Consider the following 9,021-nt stretch of genomic DNA (forward strand, 5'->3'; position numbering starts at 1 on the left):
ATACATTACGTCTGAGATTCTTGATATCTCTAAATTGCAATACAATTCGTTGGCGCTGATTTCGTTTTTTTTTCAAAGAGGCGATATGCCTTTTTTAAAAACTCAACGATTTCTCAAAATTAATTATTAAAAAGTAGTTGAAATTTTCGAGGTTTTAACATTATTTGTTCTACTAACACAAAAAAGGTTAAATGAAATCAGTGAGAATCAGGCGCGCTGAAAATCAGTCACACTATTAATAGATCAAATACACTAATGAATAACAAAATAAGCTGTAAAGGTAATACAAATGCAGAATGAACACTTACCAGATTTAGAATAGGAGCCAGCAGCATAAATATCTCGTTCTTGTGGACTTAAAGCTATACATGATATAATACCAGACTGACCCATCTTTTTGGCTATTAAAAAAAAAAAAAAAATTTATTTGATAAATATCAAATTACAGTAAAAAGGCTTGTTACCTAAAAACGTAAAGCAACTTTATTTTTCATTCCTTCACACACCATTATACTTTATGCAAACTTATACCGCCATGGAGGAAAATACAGAAGAGATGCACTATTTTAACAATGCTTTTTAAAATAAGCAAAATTAAGATGAAGATGACATTATAAAGATATGTCATGTCATGGTCAATATAATGAAAAATGAAAATCAAACTTAAAGGGAACCTCAATCCAAACAACATAATGACCCGTAAAGAAAAAGCTCCACAAATGTAGGAGAATGCAATTTACAGTTTTTTATATCAGTTTTCATTCTCTAGGTATTCAACTTTTCATCGTTATTATGTAGTCAGCCATCTTGATTCTCAAGCAAAGGATTATGGGTAAAGTATGACATAATAGAATCTGTTGTCAGAAATTGAGAAAATTATTTCATCTATAACATGAGAAATACTGATGCGAATTAGTTCAAATTTTCGTTGTGCATATTACTCATGTATATAATTATAGTAATGGAAATTGGAATTTTACAAATACACATAAAGTGAAGATATTTTTAAAAACGTTAAAAAAATAAAAATCAATATTTTAGTTGTGAAATATAGAATGGTACTTTTTTGTCCCCTTTTTGTGCTCAACATGTGATATATCACCTATATAACCTACTCACGTTGGTAAATTGTATACAATATAAGGAAAGTTTGGCATTTGGTAGAAAAACATAAAAATAAATATTTTCAGTTCTGTTTCCATGACAACTATTTTATAAGCATGGATGGCACCAGTACATGTATGCTACCAATTTCTAAAGGTTCAGCCAATTTGAAGTTCAACTTTTGAAGTTATAGATGAAATCATTTTCTAAATTTCTGACAACAGATTCTATGATGTCATACTTTACCCATAATCCTTTGCTTGAAAATCAAGATGGCTGACTACGTAATACTGATGAAAAGTGGAATATCGAGAGAATGAAAAGTGATACAACAAAACTGTAAATTGCATTCTCCTACATTTGTGGAGCTTTTTCTTTAGGGGTCATTATGTTGTTTGGATTGAGGTTCCCTTTAAAATAATAAATTAGTAACTGTCATTCAAAACTTATTTGCTAATTTGCATAATCCAATCTCTTTGTGTTATTCACTGGGTTTTAATGTTCAATGCCCAGTCAAAAGTTATGTTCAGTAACATGCCTTATGTAGATTCTTCACAACCAGAGTTTTTGCCCAAATATTTCTGGAAATGAGCCCTAATTTTGGAGCAAACAGACAAAAGTTTAGTCAATTTTCTGTTAATACTAAAAAAAATTTGACTATTTTGGTCCCAATTTTCTGAAGGAAAGTGCAGACTATGAACGTGAATATTTCATGATAAAAAGAGGGAACTGGTGGTGAAAAGTCAAGATACACATAGTACTAGCCCCCATGCACTAGTAAGCTAACGGTCATACCATCTGATCAAACAACAATTCGACATAGATAGATGTAAGGAATGTTACTCAAAAAGACAACCTTGGCAACATTGTATGTAAACAATCCCACAAGTGGTTTGCATAAAAATAATTTGTAATTGTTTCTACAACATTCTCTAGCCAGCTTTCAAAATAACAAATTTGCTCAATACATATTATCCTACGTTATGCTGCTTATAATGTATTGAGTGGGTATCTTTATTTGATTTCAAGTTCATAACAAAATTTAACTAACATTTTTATTTTATTTTATAAATGTGTGATGTAATTTGTTTTGCAATATTAAAACATAATCTCACACATCAAACATTCAATATTCCTTTAAAATCCCAAGACAAATTAAATTAAAGGAAATGTCGTATTTGCCGTATCTGTATTCTCTAGCGCAGTGTCTTTGCTATTAACATACTGTGATGTACTTTACTTTTACTATTTTTGTTGAAGAGATGAATCAGTGAAAATAAAATTCAGTAAAAATACTTTGTTTTCCCTATGTTCTACATTCAACTCATCACAATTCTGTTGAAATAAATGTCATACAAAAGAGTCAAAATGTTGTTTAAGCGAAAATTAATTCCAACTATTAATAAAGTATTTTACAGTAGCAAACATGAATCAGAATCTGTATGTACACATACCATGCGTGGGTCTTGTCTCACAATCTCTCCCTGGTCTTTCTGTCGTGAAAACCCGAATCATTTTGTTGAAACCACAGTATACCTTTCTCCCATCTAAGCTGAATGCTAAGGAATGTGCGGTTGCCATTTCATCCTGGAGAAGACACAAACAATTCTGATTATTAAAAATACCATTTTCAATCCCTTCCATTCACTCAAATGACCTATTGATTGCTGGAGGATCTTGTTTTGAGTTTTCTTAATTTGTCTACGTTTTCTAACTACACTGTACCACCAAATAACTACTGGCATGTTACTGACAACTGTATGCCAAAAACTTGCATTATGACACTTTCAAAGGTCAACTAAATCAACCACAGGGACCTCGCTACACAAGTCTGACTCAAAGTGACTAACTCAAAAACATGGTTAAACTTTACCATGCAGCTGAACATTGCAGTTTATAGGATGAAGTCCTTGACTTGACCCGAGTACTTTGTTGCTAATACTTGATAACGGATAACCTGTTTCTGTGGTCACTTGCCGCAGAATATGCAAATTTATGAAAATTAAAGTTGGCAAATTTTGCATCAGACTTGTTCACAGCTTGTTATACTTATTTTGTTGAAAGTGAATATTGCAATTTAGGTATACCCCGATCAGAAGGTAGGTAGAAAAATATTTTAATCAAATTTGCAGAAAAAAAGTAGCAATCCTAAATGTTTTATAGTGTAAGATGAAAGCAGAAAATAAATAAATGACTAGACCTTTAGAAACAGTAAAGATGCTTTGCTTTATTATTATGTTTTCAGCCAAAAATGATATTTAGTTATAGTGCCCTCAGTGGTCATTTCATACAAATCTGTTGCAATGATGATGTCATGGTTTAACTATTCAATCAGGTGGAAAGAAACAAGATAATTTACACACCAAGTGGTTATAGGCTTTATATGTACACCTCAGTTCTCCAGTAAATGCATCCCACATATGGACGGGATGGTCCCTGGCACTGCTCACTAAACTGTGAAAAAATAAAAAAGTAGTGATGAATGGCCAAGTAATATGGTTAAAAGTTTCAGAGAAGTTGTTCACTTCACCTTGTGACATTTGACATATAACCTTAGATTCGAAAAAATTTTTGAGATGCTCACCAGCAGGTATTGGGATCAGTAGAAGTCATCATTGGATACCAACAATAGTCGTAAATCAATTCTCCCTCTGCCATTGACAAGGCAGCGTTCATTTCCGGCAAGTCATCATACTTGCCTTCATACATTTCACCGGGCAAGTTAAAGATTCGCAGGATGTCGTCATCAGAGTTTGTTAAAATGCATGATCCATCGGGAGACCTATAAATAAATTTTAAGATTCATTTCAACATTTGTTAAAACCACTGTAGTAAACAATTTAAATTTTAGTTTAAAATTCAATTCTATATTCTTGAAACTGGCATATTACTGCCATCTTGAAGTTTGTGGTCTGACATACATGTACCTATGCCTAAGGACATTATCACCATAAACGTATTGTTACTGCTCCCTCAATTTGAATCAGTCATAAACGGCAGTTAGCCTGACATAATCAGTGCGAGGTACTGTACCCTCAATGAGGGATTCACTCTGACACAAACTGAAATTAAGGATGAGCTCACAACAGTATACAAAATCGGTTCATGAAAGACAAATTTTGGTATAAGTTAGTACCCTCAATGTCAGTACGCACAATTCTGTTTCTGTACAGTATCTGATATTCCGTAAAACTATCCCAGCAACTAAAATCAGACACATGAACAATACAGTTTTGTATTAGCGAAGTTTGTTTGCAATAGAAAATGTATCACCCAAAGCTCAGTATCGTTCACAGTGGTGCATACTAGATGAAAGATTTGTTCAGGCATTCCAAAAGTCAACTCACATCTTTAATGTAATTAATTAATTAACATTACATTTTTATCCAATTAAGCTTTAAACATCTCTTAATTATACATTTTTTTCTTATCATAGTTTAGTTTATTTAGCTGCTGTATTTTTTATGATTTGTATTTTATTTTATTTACCGTACTGCACCCTCTGATGGCATAGTAGTGTAATAAAGTTATTATTATTATTACTTTATGAAGATATTACAATTAAATTAAAAAAAATAACACTGTAGTTTCAAAATATTGTGCAACTCAGTAAAATTAGAGGGGTAAAGTGAGAAGACATTCAAAGTAAACAGAACCAAAAAAGCATAAATTATATGTATAGCAGCCCAATTTGGATAAGATCATAAACAATGGACTTCCTTGATTGGTTTACTGAATTTGAACACTGAGGGCATACTCATATAAAATGATGCTCATGCCTTGTGTGTGATACGAGTACTTATTCAATTTATAATAGAACAACAACATTATATTTTTTTTTTAAATTGGAAACAGGTGTCTTTTTTGAGTGAAAAATTGTCTGCTTCATCCTTTGAACAAAGTCAAATTTAAATCACATTTTGCAAAAAAAAAAAATATTTGTTATATTGTTGCACAAGGCTTTGTAGGCAATGGTAAATTATGTTATTTTGAAATCATAGAAAAATACATAAAAAATTTGTGAAATGTTCCATCAACATTTTGAAAGGAAAAAATATGGCATTCAAAGATACAAACATTATGAGAAAACAAAAATAAACATACCATTTACATCCCTTCAAAAAATTGGCTTTGTCGTTTTCAAAATCTCTCCATGAGCCTGCCAGCTGATGGGTGCAACTGAAGTCATATGGAATGGTAGAAGCATTGCTATAACTAAAGAACAAGCACTTATTACAATAACTGACTTATGTTAGTAATTGTATTGCAGTTTTATCATACAGAGACAGAGTAAAAGCAATTCATTATAAAAGTGAGCAAACTACTTGATTGATTTTTTGTTTGATACAAATATTGTACCACATGATTTGACACGCTGGAACAAACTACCACAGCACTAGATTCATATATAACAGTTTGTTTCTATTTTATAAGATTCTATAAAATGGAGGCTTAACTATCCCATGTTGAAAAGTGCCTGTCTAAAAACTTCATAGCAGTTTCAAATCTGTAATCACAGACTTACAATCAATTTTTTGTCGACTTATTAATAGTTTTTTTGTAATTTACTGATAATTTTCAATAAAAGTTAGACATTTTGCCTGTCAAATAACATTTTATACCAGTCTAAAATGTGGAGGCGGGCCTTAAGTACGGGACAGTCTGCACATGCCAGTTTCCATGGTAATGTACAGAATTCATGGAGACAGTCAATCAGTGATTTTGTGCCCAATACATAGTTACATAGCAATTTGCCACCCATTTTAGAGTGTACTTGGAATGGCTGTATTCCCAACTACTGGATCTCTGATTTTAAACCCTTCTCACTGAATCTATGGTAATCTACTCTGCCTTGTTTTGACTTCCTTAACAAATTTCTGGGTTCCTAGTTTTTTAAAACAGAAACTATGATCATTACTAATTTAATAGATGTACCTTTCCCAGAAGTCCATTTCATCTCCTCTTTCATGATTTTTGGCCTCATTAGTCTGTTCTGAATCCACGGACATTTCGGTAACAATCACGCCGTCATTTCCATTATCAACATCTGCAGTATCGGCTTTTGGCGAGGAAACAATTGGTGAAGGAACAACTTCCTCCGGGGTAGCTACATTGGAATCTTCCACTTCATGTAAAAAAGTTCCCCGAGTTTTATTTTTTTCTGGAAGACTCATTAACGAACCGTCCTCTGGAATATCCTCATTTTTAACATTGGACACATCTGTTGCTAGGACACCAAAATCCTGAGCATCTTCATTGACATTTTTTTGAGTACAAGTCTTTTCTGTTGTTCCTTCCAGTGAAACAATGTTTTCCATATGCCGTGGTGCAGTTTCCACTGGAATTACCGGGTCAGACTGGGTCGGCTCATCCTCTGGTGGATTGAGGATATCACCTGGTTCTAACATTCTGTACGTTAAATAATTCGTTTCTGTGTAGAAAACATACAAATAAATACAGTAGCTCAAAACCACAGATACGCTTGACCCCAACCCAACAATTATTTAGCTATACTCGAAAAATTTCTAAACAATCACTGTGCTTGCCAAACATTCATGCAAATTAAGATGAAGTGAATACCACTTTACAAATTAGAGTCATTTTGAAGCGATTGAGTCTTATTCATAACACAAAAGTGATATGGTCTCAGTTTTACATGGATTAAATGATTTCACTTGCAAATTTGTACAAATGTTTGTAATACCAAATTATAGAACTATGTTGGTTACTGTTGACATTTTTTTTTAATACAGTTACCTCAACACTATAATGTCGTCATAACTCGTCAACTTATAATTTAACTTTCAATGCAATACAAATATAAGTTTACAGATTTTCTCAGAACAAATGCATACTTGTAAAGATTGAATGACCACAGCGACATCAACACAGTATGTGTCTGTCTGGTTATTTGTCACCACTCACGAATGACTCATTTTTCTTGCATAAATCAACCAAGGACTAACGTATATTGCTATATTTCAACAAAATCCCTTAGGTTAGAATTATATTTGCAGAATTATAACTTTCCCAGAACCTAAATTTTCTTGATATTTACAGATAACAATACCTATTAATTAGACTTTAATACTATCAACACAACAAATTAATTACCTTCATTTTAATAAATTTCAAGATTCAAACTGAAACGAGATTTCTATTGGCTGAAAAAATCATTAGAACATTTTTAAATGACTTCATTTATTCACTGCGCTTGCTGATTGGATGGTTGGATTCAACTGCCATTGAAATTTATAAATATTTATAAAAAGAAAAGGAATGGGTTTGTTGTGTAAATAGTACTAGAAAATAAAGAAATGGTAGCCAGAATGGGTTCCATAAAAAAGGGTTTTTGATTTTTTCTTCTTGGTGAACGAAACACCATCACCATTTTGTGTAAAACTAGGTCAAACCTTGAACTTTGGAGCTCTAGTTTGAAAACAAGGTCGTTTGAAATTCATTGTTGTGAAAAACACGACAAATTCGAAAAATATATTAGTCTACTGTTCATTGGTAGTTCTTTCCTGCCTTTCATTAAGAACTATAATCGTCCTAGAACAAAACATACGGACTTTATGAAAAGCATAAGAAAGAAGAACCTTTGTTTATAAGTACCATCAATATTTCATTTATCTGTTCATGCGTAAACAATCATTAACATACAGCTATCATTCATCCTCGGTAGTATTTTTTTTAGGAAGCAGTATTTCATACTATTATTTAGTACTAGACTGATTATATCCTTAGATCATATATGTAGACATCCCAGGAAGTCCTGCAACTGTCACCTACTGCGGCCATGTTGTTAAGTTCTGTATGTCAAAATAGAACAGTGCCGTACATCACATTATAATGAAAAGACGAACATACCGTAACCACTAATTACCACGTCGTGAGTATGGTCAATTGGCGTCACTGGTCGTCATACATCAACACGAGACGAAATATATCGTCAAGCTCCCGGTGTGGATACAACACGCTTACCTTTATCTTTGCTGCAAAGCTAGAGGGTCACCCGGCAACAACTTAGAGCCTTTAACCCGAGAATTTTGGATAACTCTAGGAGGGCGCTATCACCCTAAGAGATATATTCGTTCCGTAACACTGATATTTTTGGAAGAATGTTTAAATTAGTAGAAATTATCATTTATTGTTAGAGCTTCAATATTTTAATGTGTGAATATTTATTTATCTCGATTTTGGTCACAGTCTTGTATATTTTGTGTATAAATAAAGTTTATAGTCATAACATACATATCTGTGGCTGTATGTATAGCCCAGATGTGTACTAGTATACTTCTGTAAGTTGCATCTTCAATGTCAAGTATTGTCTGTACCCACTGATGGCTGTATGTACCCTGTTTGTAACCAACCATGTTGTTGTTTTTCAGTAACCGGTTATCTTGAGCATTTCAGACATGGAGTACTACAAGTACTGGTCGTTGAGGGCAGTAGAAACAATTCAGTAACATCAAATAACGAACTAAAAAATGGAAAACCATAGAATGCATTTTTGGCAAACACCAACATCCTCAGCAATGTGCATTTATCTTTGAGTGAGATTAATATTATTTCCACCACAAAATGATGTTTCTTGGTATACAATCATAACTTATTGGGCAGAGTGACTAACAGCTTGACAAACCAACCAACCAACCAACCAACAATGTATGTGTATAACACTCTTTTTGTGTTATTATCTCGTGTTGCTGTACGCCTTTCTCTAAAAAAATTGTTTGTGATCGGCTTGCCTGTCAGTTTGCAAGGTTTTAGTGAGGTTTATGCAAAACAAAGGTGTGTCAACCAAATCTTTTTTTGTAAGTACCCCATATGTGTGGTCCTCTTCATCCCATACCGGGACATAAGGCTGCAATCAGGTCCTTCATTCCTGTCTATCCTTGGCCACCATATCTGCTC

General features: G+C 33.0%; 1 protein-coding gene across 1 annotated transcript in view; it reads right to left on the bottom strand.

Annotated features, from left to right (window-relative positions):
• The window catches only part of LOC100370874 (telomerase Cajal body protein 1-like), a 30,720-nt gene extending 22,599 nt beyond the window's left edge, over nt 1–8,121 (bottom strand). Inside the window, exons 1-7 of the mRNA XM_002739821.4 lie at nt 7,975–8,121; nt 6,040–6,535; nt 5,209–5,319; nt 3,689–3,886; nt 3,468–3,558; nt 2,559–2,691; nt 309–401 (exon numbers count right to left, since the gene is read on the bottom strand). Of these exons, the coding sequence (XP_002739867.1) occupies nt 309–401; nt 2,559–2,691; nt 3,468–3,558; nt 3,689–3,886; nt 5,209–5,319; nt 6,040–6,512 (1,099 nt within the window). The 5' untranslated portion in view covers nt 6,513–6,535; nt 7,975–8,121. The remainder of the gene's footprint in view (nt 1–308; nt 402–2,558; nt 2,692–3,467; nt 3,559–3,688; nt 3,887–5,208; nt 5,320–6,039; nt 6,536–7,974) is intronic.
• Between the last annotated feature and the right edge of the window lie 900 nt (nt 8,122–9,021).

This window comes from Saccoglossus kowalevskii, chromosome 1 (assembly GCF_978046115.1).
Source record: "Saccoglossus kowalevskii chromosome 1, keSacKowa6.1, whole genome shotgun sequence".
NCBI lineage: Eukaryota > Metazoa > Hemichordata > Enteropneusta > Harrimaniidae > Saccoglossus > Saccoglossus kowalevskii.